The sequence below is a fragment of the Anolis carolinensis genome, unplaced genomic scaffold (genome assembly GCF_035594765.1).
Source record: "Anolis carolinensis isolate JA03-04 unplaced genomic scaffold, rAnoCar3.1.pri scaffold_7, whole genome shotgun sequence".
NCBI classification, from domain to species: Eukaryota; Metazoa; Chordata; class Lepidosauria; order Squamata; family Dactyloidae; genus Anolis; species Anolis carolinensis.
Genome location: NW_026943818.1, coordinates 25,194,626 through 25,206,851, shown reverse-complemented (window position 1 = coordinate 25,206,851; position 12,226 = coordinate 25,194,626). Strand labels below are relative to the sequence as shown.

The window sequence follows — 12,226 nt, the reverse complement described above, 5'->3', positions numbered from 1 at the left end:
ATGAATAACATACTAATAATATAATAGTAATAATATAATAATATACTACAATAATAATAGAATAATAATAGAATGATTGTGTGTGTGATGTGCATAATTCCCAAGGAGTAAACAACAAAACCACTGGACCAAATCACACAAAATTTGGCCACAAAAAACATTAGTCATCCAATCAATCTGCATGTGGCAGCGTGGCAGCAAAAATGGCTAGGCGTGTCAGTGCTGACACGCGTGTCATAGGTTGGCCATCACTGCCCTAGGTATAACACAGCCAGGCATTGAAGCTGCAAGGCTATTCAGTGCAATCCAACCAGATCAACAAAGGATTAACCTTGGTAGAAGGCGGACAGGCTTTGAAGCAGCTATACTACTCTGTACTATTGAAGCTGACTAACCAAAGATTCCCCTAGGTAGCAAGCAGCCAGGCTTTGAAGCAGCGAGGCTATTCATTGCAATTCTAGCAGCCCCTAGAACACAAGTTCCCAGCCTTCCAAGCAGCAAGCCTATTCTGTTGTATTCCCACTCACCAAACATGAATTCCCATAAGAAGAAAATGGCCAGGCTTTGAGCCTGCAAGGCTGTTCACTGCTATTCCACCTCACCAACAAAGGATTTCCATATGCCACAGCAACACGTGGCTGGGCACAGCTAGTCTAATCTATCTAATCTAAATCTATCTAAATCTAAATCCATAATAAAAGTGAAAACCCGTATGTGTGTATGTGGCACAGATGTCTGCTCACACAGACAACCTCCGGCCTCCACAAACAGGCTATAGTGCCCAGGGTTAAGAATCTAGCAAGTCACTCTTTTCCACTGACATTGTGGTTACAGCGAGCGCAATGAACATGCAGCCCAGCCCCTGCCAATGTCCTTCCCAAGCACTACAGCCCACCACCCAAGGAATGCTTTCGTTTGGGAACCTTTTCATCCAAATTTTGCTTTTTCTTCCAACCACAGGCAGGCATCCCAGGGTTCTCCATTGCTGTGTAATTTGCATGGCCCCGCCCACTGCCCTTCCCTTTCCAATCTCTCTGCAGAACAAACAGAGCAGAACTGAGCTGCAACTAAACTTACTGGAGGAGTTTAGGAACTGACTCCACATGGTGGAAGTTGTAGTTCACCCTGCATCAAGTCAGAGCACTGTCACTCCTACTGAGGAATATAGAGGAGTTGTAGTTCACCTACACCCAGAACGCTATGAACCCAAACAATGATGGGTCTGGGCCAAACTTGCCATGCAGACCCAATATGCCCAGATTTGAATACGGTGGGTTTTGAGGGGAACTGGACTGGAAGTTCAGGAGTAGTAGGTACTAAGATTTATAGTTCACCTGCAATGAATGAGCATCACACTTGGCACACAGAGCCCACATAACCAATACAACATATTGGACAAGTTTGGGAAAAAGGGAGTTATAGTTCACCTGCAGCCAGATACTGAACATACTGCAGATATTTGTGGGAAGGGGCCTTGATTTTGGGAGTTGTAGTTCACCTCCATCCAAAGACCACTGAACCCAGCCAATGACGATTCTAGACCAAACTTGGCACACAGACTGAATATTACCTGCTGTGGATACTGATAGATATTTCGGGGCAATTGCCCCGGGAATCTGGAAGTTGCAGTAGTTCACCCCCATCCAGAGAGTACTGCAGCACACCTGGGACACAGGCCCAAAATGGCCAACTTATAATACTGGCAGGGTTTGGGGAGGATTCAGCCACAATTCTGGGAATTGTAATTTATTTATTTATTTATTTACAGTATTTATATTCCACACTTCTCACCCCGAAGGGGACTCAGGGCGGATTACAATGAACACATATATGGCAAACATTCAATGCCAACAGACAACAACATACATTAGACAGACTCAGAGGCATTTTTTAAACATTTTTCCAGCTTCACGATTCCGGCCACAGGGGGAGCTGTTGCTTCACCATCCAGTAGTGGCTGTACTTCCTCATTTCTTTCCTCGTGTTTTGCTGGCAGTTTTATGGTGTTGTAAATTAGCCTCCCGCATAAAGTGTCCCTAAATTTCCCTAATTGACAGGTGCAACTGTCTTTCGGGGCTGCATAGGTCAACAGCAAGCCGGGGCTATTAATGGTCGGAGGCTTAACCCGACCCGGGCTTCAAACTCATGACCTCTCGGTCAGTAGTGATTTATTGCAGCTGGTTACTAGCCAGCTGCGCCACAGCCCGGCCCCACTCCAAACAGAAAACATAACATTAAAAGACGAATAATACCATTCTCAAATGACCCGGGCATCGCCGGGTCCCCAAGCTAGCAAATGAATAAATGTTAACGTGAGGCTGTATTGTTGAGTTTTTCTACGCCTAGTGCTCCCTCGGAAGTGAGCACTGACCGTGTCCGTTTGTTGCCTTCCAGTTCCACTGTTGCCCAGCCGTCCGAGATGCCGCCGTCTCCACTGGTCTGGGAGTAAACATGGACGATATATTGTACTACTACTGAAGACATAATGTAGCTTTCCACTGGATTCTGGGATTTGCAATTTCTGGAGGTTTAATCATGCTTGTACTGTACTTTTACTAATGAAGTTTGTAAATTAACAACCACTATTTCCTTGTATGATACGAGAGGTAGGAGACAAGCGAAACTAGGCGTTTCAATCTTTGTCAAGGTTGGGGTTTTAGAAAATGCGGGGGAAATATATCCAGAGTTGCACACGTTTTGTTTTCGCCACCCGTGAATTGAGACGGAGAAGGAACTAAACGGAGAGGAAAGTTGCTGCGTTGGTTTGTTTTGATCCTTGTTTGAGGTTTTTCTTTCCTTTCGACTTGACAATGAGGTTAGAAGGTGGTTCGATATCAATCCATTCCTGAAGATTTGGGGTTGTTTTTTTTTTTAAAACCATATATATATATATATATTAAAAGAGTACAAAAACCAACCGTGACCAATCTTGACGCCCCGAGCATTGTCTAAGTGCCGTTTCCCAATCTGACGTCATGAGTAGAAAGAATGACCTGGTATAAATAAATATATATAAATATATATATTTAATCTATTTTTATTAAAGGTTTTTTCTGCTCTTTTCTTACATAAACCATCTCCCCCGCCCCTTCCGCATGCACCTGCAAAAATGTGTGTAAATAAATCCATTTTCTGGGCTACGATTTCCAAGAATCTTGATCTTCATTGCTGTGTATAGAGAGAGAGAGAGAGACTGAGAGAGTAGCTTGCACATTTTTTTTTAGATCTATCTGTGAAACTTAGTAATTTTATTTTTTAACAATCCTGCACTGGACAGTTGGGTGAAAAAACACAAGTGGAGGGGGGAAAAAGCACATAGGGAATTACGTTTAATTGTATTTGTGTCGCTAGGCAAAGCTGTGGAAGTCTTGAAATGTCGGAGTAGTCGATGATAACTTTTATTACGTTTGATTTTTGTTTTTATTATTTTTTTGCTAATTTCTTCTCTTTGTTGTGTTGTTCTTTCTGTTCAGACACTGAATTATTCTGTGCATATGTATATATATATATGAACACAAATTGAAGGCCGCTACCTCCTGGAGTATACAACTTGGTTTGTTTACCTCCACATGAATTTTTTTTTTTAAAGTCCAGTGTGGAGACTTGAAACTTGAATGTCCCTTCCAACTTTTATATTTAAAAAAAAGGCAAGAAAAATTCAAGACTGTTTTTTCACCTGTACAAAGAGAAAAAAAAAACGAATGAATGGTCTTAAAAGAACATTTTTGAAACTTGGTCTGGGATATTTAAAAAAAAATATTGAGAGCGATTGTGAGATTGAGAGAGACTGAGAGAGCGAGAAACCTTAGTGTTTGTCATGGACAATTAACTGTTAAAGTTATTGTAAGTTATCTGTATTTAGCAGAGTATTTTCGAGAGGCGTGATCTGAGCTGGAACTGAACTATGAGTTAAGTTATGTTTTCGGGAAGTTTTAACTTCAATGAAGTCATTATTTTGATGCGAACGAGACGAGCGTCGGATTTCTCTAAACAAAGGTGCCCGAAATATCTTTGTTTTTTTGTGTGGCTCCTGAGGGATTTTTTTGAAACTGAAGCATTTCAACTCACTCGAATGAGAAACGTGTCCTTAACTTTAAAAAATAAAAAATAAAACACGAGCCCAAGAAGACAGTGGTATGAAAGGTAAAATCTCAGAGGTTGGTCTGTTAAATGTGGCACACTTGCGGGTCACTTTGTACAATGTAGATTTTGAAGTACAGTGGTGAAAACATTAAATGTGACATTTGAAACAAGCAACACCATTGTGGCCGAGCGTTTTATTTTCCGTTCTTCGTCTGACTTTAGGTGGCCATGGATTCGTATATCAACGGAAACCTTTCTAGACTTCGGATTCGGGACTCCTACAATATTCACTGCTAGAGTTTTGTTTGGATCCAAAAATAAGTACTTACCGTATATAATACTCAAGTATAAGCCGACCCAATATAAGCCGAGGCACCTAATTTTACCACAAAAAAACTGGAAAAATATTGACTCCAGTATAAGCCGAGATACCAATAAAATTACATTAATTGAGGCATCAGTAGGTTAAATGTTTTCTGTCTGGATTTCCCCTGTTTTCAGAGTGTTGTTTTTGAATCTTTACATCAAACTGTAATTTAAGATAGGACTTTTCAACTCTGATTAAATCATTTTCATTTTCTTCAATGTGCTTATGTATCCTTTTAATAATAAATGCAGTAAAATAATACATGTAATAATAATAATAAAAATAGAGTAAAATAAATGTAAAAGTCACAATAATAGGGTAAAATAATAAATGTAATTATAATAATTAATAGAGTAAAATAATAAATGTAACAATACCAGTAATAATAGAGAAAAATAACAAATATACCATATATACTTGAGTATAAGTCGACCTGAATATAAGCCTACCAGGACCCTCACCCGAGTATAAGCCGAGGAGGGTTTTTTCCAGTCCTAAAAAAGGGCTGAAAAACTAGGCTTATACTCGAGTAAAGTATTTATTTATTAGCAACCTCTATATCCCGCCCTTCTCACCCCGAAGGGGACTCAGGACGGCTTGCAAGTTATATGCACATACTATATGTTATATACATATAATATTGATAATAATATTATGATGTACAGTAGAGACTCACTTATCCAACACTTGCTTATCCAATGTTCTGGATTATCCAACGCATTTTTGTAGTCAATGTTTTCAATATATCGTGATATTTTGGTGCTAAATTCGTAAATACAGTAATTACTACATAGCATAGTATTGAACTACTTTTTCCTGTCAAATTTGTTGTATAATATGATGTTTTAGTGCTTAATTTGTAAAATCATAATGTAATTTGATGTTTAATAGGCTTTTCTTTAATCCCTCCTTATTATCCAACATATTCGCTTATCCAAAGTTCTGCCGGCCCGTTTATGTTGGATAAGTGAGACTCTACTGAAATATAATATAGTTGGTTATACATATAATATTGATAATATTACAATGTAATACAATATAATAATAAAACACTATTATAATCGTATAATAGCAACACGTGGCCGGGCACAGCTAGTAGAATAAAATATAATGCTTATGTAGTGCTTATATTGTGCTATACTAATAATATATTTTATTATATGTATATATAGCTTGTAAGCCGCCCTTAGTCCCCTTCGTAGTGAGAAGGGTGGGATATAAATGTTGCTAATAAATAAATAAATAATATTATTAGTATAGCACAATATATGCATTATATATTACTATATTGTACTATACCACTATACTGCAATATTATTCATAATATTACATGTAATATATAATATACGATTATAATAGTGTATTATTATTATATTGTATTACTTATAATATAATTAATATTGTATGTATATACGATATATTATTAGTATAGCATAATATGAGGATTATATATTATTATATTGACACAGGAGACATGGATGTTCAACTGACAGAAAGCTCATACATAAGCATAGGAGCACAAATCATTGTGCAGATCACGTTAATAATAATAATTATTATTATTATTTATTTATTTATATCCAGCCACCATCTCCCAATGGGGACTTGGGGCAGTTTGTAGAGCAGCACAAGATGGTGCTACACCAGTGATTCCCAAAGTGGGTGCTACCGCCCCCTGGTGGGCGCTGGAGTGATCCAGGGGGGCGGTGATGGCACCTATTAGGACATGGGGGCGGGGCCAGGAGAGGGGCGGGGCCTCTTCCCAAGTGCCGGAGACAGGGCTGAGCACCTGAGGCGCCTGTTAGGACACAGGGGGCGGAGCTAGAGGAGTGGGCGTGTCTTCTTCCTAAGAGCCCAAGACAGGGCTGAGCCTCTATACCTCTTCTGAGGCGCTTGTTGGGACACAGAGGGCAGGGCTAGGGGTGAGGGCGGGGCCTCCTTCCAAGAGCCCGAGACAAGTCTGAGCCTCCATACCTCTCCTGAAAGGCCTTTTAGGATTAAAGGGCGGGGCTAGGGGTGGAGGCGGGGCCTCTTCCCAAAAGCACGAGACAGGGCTGAGCCTCTATACCTCCCCTGAGAGGCCTTTTAGGATTAAAGGGCGGGGCTAGGGGTGGGGGCGGTGCCTCTTCCCAAAAGCACGAGACAGGGCTGAGCCTCTATACCTCTCCTGAGAGGCCTTTTAGGACTAAAGGGTGGGGATAGGGGTGGGGGCGGGGCCTCTTCCCAAGAGCATGAGACAGGGCTGAGCCTCCATATACCTCCCCTGAGGTGCTTGTTAGGACAGAGGGGCGGGGTATAGAGGTTCAGCCCTGTCAGGCACTTGGGAAGAGGCCCCGCCCCCTCCTCTAGCTCCGCCCCCGTGTCCTGGAAGGCACCACAGGACAGGGATAGAAGCTCAGCCCTGCCTCAGAGCTTGTAACTCCGCCCATCCCAGTCCTGGCCCCGCCCACCTCCCCCTCCCAGCCCTGCATCTTGGACTAGGGGAGAGGCTCATCCCCGCCCACTTGAACAGGAGCCACACCCATCCCTCTAAGCCACGCCCCCTTTCCAGGGGACACTGAGTAATATTTTTTCTGGAACGGGGGCGGGAGGCCAAATAAGTTTGGGAACCACTGTGCTACACAAAAAACAAAAATCAATACAAATATCAATGACACACCAATTTGCAGTGGGTGGGATCATGCAAAGAGAGTCAGAAACACTGAGATGTCTGTAGTGGAGGAAAAACAGAAAATCTAGGATGAAATTGTCCCTGTGTGAAAGCCTTCCCTTGAGTGGTGGTGGGCAGGATAGTGTTTGTGGAGGACAACGTTTGTTTTTTCACCCAGTTGGCAAAGAGGGCCGGGCCCCTTTAAGAGGTAGACGGGGCAAGAGCAAGGAAGCCCCGCCCATCCCGGAAGAGGGAAGTGGCCTGTTCTGGCTGGCGCAGTCCGTCCTTCCCTGGCCATGGCCGCCACGCGGGGCTTGGAGTGGCTTTTTTCCTTTTATTTCTTCACCCACATCCCCATCACTTTGCTGGTGGATCTGCAGCCTCTCCTCCCTGGAGTTTATCCTCACCAAGTAAGTCATTCCAAAAAAATAGGTTTTAAAAGAAATCTACATTGTAGAATAAATGCACTTTGTGCCCTTTGAACTGCCATGGCTCAAGGCTTCTCCCCAAACTACAACTCCCACGATTCCATAGCCTTGAGCCATGGCAGTTCAAGTGATGCCAAACCACATCAATTCCACAATGATGATGATGTTGTTATTATTATTATTAGATGCAGCCTGGGGCATGTAGTCCCAAAATAATAATAATAACAATAATTAGTAGTAGTAGTAGTAGTAGTAGTAGTAAATGCAGCCTGGGGCATATAGTCCCAAAATTATCATCATCATCATCATTATTATTATTATTAGTAGTAGTAGTACTAGTAGTAGTAGTAGATGCAGCCTGGGGCATATAGTCCCAAAATTATTATTATTAGTAGTACTACTAGTAGTAGATGCAGCCTGGGGCATATAGTCCCAAAATAATAATAATAATAATTAGTAGTAGTAGTAGTAGTAGCAGATGCAGCCTGGGGCATATAGTCCCAAAATTATTATTATTATTAGTAGTAGTAGTAGTAGTAGTAGTAGTAGCAGATGCAGCCTGGGGCATATAGTCCCAAAATTATTATTATTATTAGTAGTAGTGGTAGTTGTAATAGTAGTAGTAGCAGCAGATGCAGCCTGGGGCATATAGTCCCAAAATTATTATTATTATTATTATTATTACTACTACTAGTAGTAGATGCATCCTGGGGCATATAGTCCCAAAATTATTATTATTGTTATTATTACTAGTAGTAGTAGTAGATGCAGCCTGGGGCATATAGTCCCAAAATAATAATAATTATTATTATTATTATTAGTAGTAGTAGATGCAGCCTGGGGCATGTAGACCCAAAATTATTATTATTATTAGTAGTAGTAGTAGATTAGCTAATTTACGACCTGGAATGAGGAAGTGCCGTCAGTGTGGATGATGAAGCAGCTGCTCCCCCCTGTGGCCAGAATCGAACATCCCCTCAGAAGAAGGTTAACTTGCCTCTGCGTGTGTCTCTCAGTCTCTGTTTGATGTGTTTATGGGCATTGAATGTTTGCCCTATGTGTGTTATAATGTGATCCGCCCTGAGTCCCCTTCGGGGTGAGAAGGGCGGAATATAAATACTGTAAATAAATAAATAAATAGATGCAGCCTGGGGCATATAGTCCCAAAATAATGATAATAATAATAATAATAATAATAAGTAGTAGTAGTAGTAATAGTAGTAGATGCAGCCTGAGGCATGTGGTCCCAAAATTATTATTATTACTATTAGTAGTAGTAGATGCAGCCTGGGGCATGTGGTCCCAAAATTATTATTATTATTAGTAGTAGTAGTAGTAATAGATGCAGCCTGAGGCATGTGGTCCCAAAATTATTATTATTAGTAGTAGTAGTAGTAGTAGATGCAGCCTGGGGCATGTGGTCCCAAAATTATTATTATTATTATTATTATTATTAGTAGTAGTAGTAGTAGTAGTAGTAGTAGATGCAGCCTGGGGCATGTAGTCCCAAAATCGTATGTGGAAGTAATCCATGGTATTTACATGTGTATTTTAACTTTTGGTTGACTCCTATAAATGCTTACAGAATCTATATGTTGTCGAAGGCTTTCATGGCCAGAATTGCTGGGTTGCTGTAAGTTTTCCGGGCTGTCTGGCCATATCCCAGAAGAATTCTGTCCTGAAAACCTTCGACAACACATAAAGCAAATATGTTTCAAAGACTACATTGGACTGAGCAATGAAAACCAACTGGTTTTTCCAAATCTTTTCCTGATTGCCCCTGGTGTTGACCTGCCAGAGTTCTTCTTATCGCCCGCCACCAAGGCCAGGGATTGTCTAAAGAAAGGCCTCTGATCCTGGGCGGTTAATATTTTACCATTAAAAACATATTCCCCAGTCGATACAGAAAGAATTCCTCTGAGTTATTTTTTTCTCCTCCAGTTGACAGATGTGTTGACCTCGTACACGGCCTCCTTTAAAGACCCCCTGATGGCGAACCCCCCTCCCTGGTTCAAGGCGTTCATTTACGTGGAAGCCTTTTTACACCTGCCTTTCTTCCCCATAGCGGCCTACGCCTTCTGGAAAGGTAAGCGGGGGGGCCGTGATGGCACGATCGTCAGCATAGAGGAAACTCTGTGTGCCTTCTGGCCGGGGTTGGTCATGTGTGTAAATGTTGAACATGGAGAAGGAAGGAAGGAAGGAAGGAAGGAAGGAAGGAAGGAAGGAAGGAAGGAAGGAAGGAAGGAAAGAGGGAGGGAGGGAAGGAAAGGGAAAGAAGGAGGAGGGGAGGAAGGAACGAAGGAAGGTGAGAGGGAAAGGGAAGGGAGGGAGGGAGGAAGGAAGGAAAGAAAAAAGGAAAGAAAAAGGGAGGGAGGGAAGGAGGGAAAGAGGGAAGGAAAGAACAAAGGAGGGAAGGAAGGAAAGAGGGGAGGAGGAAGGGGAGGAAGGAAGGAACGAAGGAGGGAGGGAAGGGAAGAGGGAGGGAGGGAGGAACAAAGGAAGGTGAGAGGGAAGGAAGGAAAGAGGGAAAGGGAAGGAAGGAGGGAGGGGAGGGAAGAAGGAAGGAAGCAAAGAGGAAAGGAAAGAGGGAAGGAAGGAAGGAAAGAAAGAGGGAGGGAAGGAACGAAGCAGGGAAGGAAGGAGGGAAGGAAGGAAGGAAAGAAAGAGGGAGGGAAGGAAGGGTGAGAATCATAGAAGAGTTGGAAGAGACCTCATGGGCCATCCAGTCCAACCCCATCCTGCCAAGAAGCAGGAAATCGCATTCAAAGCACCCCCGACAGATGGCCATCCAGCCTCTGCTTCAAAGCCTCCAAAGAAGGAGCCTCCACCACAGTCCGGGGGAGAGAGTTCCACTGTTGAACAGCCCTTCTCACAGTGAGGAAGTTCTTCCTGATGTTCAAGTGGAATCTCCTTTCCTGTAGTTTGAAGCCATTGTTCCATTGCGTCCTAGTCTGCAGGGCAGCAGAAAACAAGCTCCCTCCCTCTTCCCTATGACTTCCCTTCATGTATTTGTACATGGCTCTCGTGTCTCCTCTCAGCCTTCTCTTCTGCAGGCTAAACATGCCCAGCTCTTTAAGCCGCTCCTCATAGGGCTTGTTCTCCAGACCCTTAATCATTTTAGTCGCCCTCCTCTGGACGCTTTCCAGCTTGTCAACATCTCCCTTCAACTGCGGTGCCCAAAATTGGACACAGTATTCCAGGTGTGGTCTGACCAAGGCAGAATAGAGGGGAGCAGACTTCCCTGGATCTAGACGCTATTCCCCTATTGATGCAGGACAGAATCCCGTTGGCTTTTTTTGCAGCCGCATCACATTGTAGGCTCATGTTTAACTTGTCCACAAGGACTCCAAGGTCTTTTTCGCACACACTGCTGTCAAGCCAGGCATCGTCCCCCATTCTGTATCTTTGATTTCCATTTTTTCTGCCGAAGTGAAGTCTCTTGCATTTGTCCCTGTTGAACTTCATTTTGTTAGTTTTGGCCCATCTCTCTAGTCTGTCAAGATCGTTTTGAATTCTGCTCCTGTCTTCTGGAGTGTTAGCTCTCCCTCCCAGTTTTGTGTCGTCTGCAAACTTGATGATCGTGCCTTCTAACCCTTCGTCTAAGTCGTTAATAAAGATGTTGAACAGAGGGAAGGAAGATGGGAAGGAAGGAAAGAGGGAAGGAGGGAAGGGAGGAAGGAAGGAACAAAGGAGGGAGGGAAGGAGGAAAGGTGAGAGGGAGGGAAAGAAAGAGGGAAGGAAAGGAGGAGGGAAAGGCAAGGAGGCTGGATGGGGAAAGCCATTTGCAAGCAGGATTATTCATTGCCTTGCTTTCCAATGATGATTGTTTCATCAAAAATAACATTTTGCTAGTTGTTAGAGCTCTGGGCCACCGTTCTCCCGCTCTGCCTTCTGCCCAGGTAACTGCAGGTGGATCCGGACCCCGGCCATCATCTACGCCACCCACGTGGCCACCACCTTGACAGCCATCCTGCCCCACGTCCTGTTTGGCGACTTCTCCAAGTCCCGGCCCCCGGGCCCCCAGACGCCCCGCGAGCGCTTGGCCCTGGCCTCCGTCTACCTGCCCTACTTGCTGGTCCCGCTCCTGATCCTCTTCACCATGCTGCTCAGCCCTGCCTACAACCAGGTGGAAAAAAGGAAAAAGAAATAATTGGGGGGGGGGGGTAGACAAAAGAAAGGCTTGTTTCAGGACTAGAGAATAGATGGACCTATGGACCCTTGAAATCATACGTAATAGCAAACCCTGTATTTTGACTATATTTGGGCTGGAACCACATCGGAGGACTTCCGAAAGGCCACTTCTGCAGCAGGGATATTTTTGGGAATCTGTAGATAAGGGTCCTGTATTTCCAATAATAGTTAGATAAAATATTCCTGTCCTCATTTAACTTTCTCATATGTAATGGAAAGAGCTGAATTAAAACAAACTGGAAACTACATTGAACTGATCCATATATAGAAAAGCGCTTACAACACAACCGTTCAATGCTAAGGCTTCCCTGTCTGTGCAGGGTTCCATACTTCGCACTTTAACAACACAACCGTCCAATGCTAAGGCTTCCCCGTCTGCGCAGGGTTCCATACTTCGCACTTTAACAACACAACCGTTCAATGCTAAGGCTTCCCCGTCTGCGCAGGGTTCCATACTTCACACTTTAACAACACAACCGTTCAATGCTAAGGCTTCCCCATCTGCGC

At 43.1% G+C, this 12,226-nt stretch overlaps 2 protein-coding genes across 3 annotated transcripts in view; both read left to right on the top strand.

Moving 5' to 3' along the window:
• The window catches only part of nlk (nemo like kinase), a 104,437-nt gene extending 100,180 nt beyond the window's left edge, over nucleotides 1–4,257 (top strand). For both annotated transcript variants that reach the window (XM_008122640.3, XM_003228817.4), the window contains exon 11: nucleotides 2,395–4,257. Coding sequence is in view for 1 of the 2 variants with exons in the window: in XM_003228817.4 (XP_003228865.1) it covers nucleotides 2,395–2,449 (55 nt within the window). In the remaining variant the exon portion in view is untranslated. The remainder of the gene's footprint in view (nucleotides 1–2,394) is intronic.
• Nucleotides 2,976–11,967, top strand: tmem97 (transmembrane protein 97). The gene is made up of 4 exons (XM_062959861.1): nucleotides 2,976–2,996; nucleotides 7,313–7,510; nucleotides 9,470–9,614; nucleotides 11,428–11,967. The coding sequence occupies exons 1-4, from the start codon at nucleotides 2,976–2,978 to the stop codon at nucleotides 11,676–11,678; spliced, it is 615 nt and encodes a 204-aa protein (XP_062815931.1). The 3' UTR covers nucleotides 11,679–11,967.
• The last annotated feature ends 259 nt before the right edge of the window (nucleotides 11,968–12,226 follow it).

Coding starts and splice junctions, on each gene's coding strand:
- tmem97 (XM_062959861.1), top strand. CDS start 2,976: ATGAGTAGAAAGAATGACCTG. Junction 2,997..7,312: donor TGAGTAGAAAGAATGACCTG/GTATAAATAAAT, acceptor TTTAAGAGGTAG/ACGGGGCAAGAGCAAGGAAG. Junction 7,511..9,469: donor CTGGAGTTTATCCTCACCAA/GTAAGTCATTCC, acceptor TTTCTCCTCCAG/TTGACAGATGTGTTGACCTC.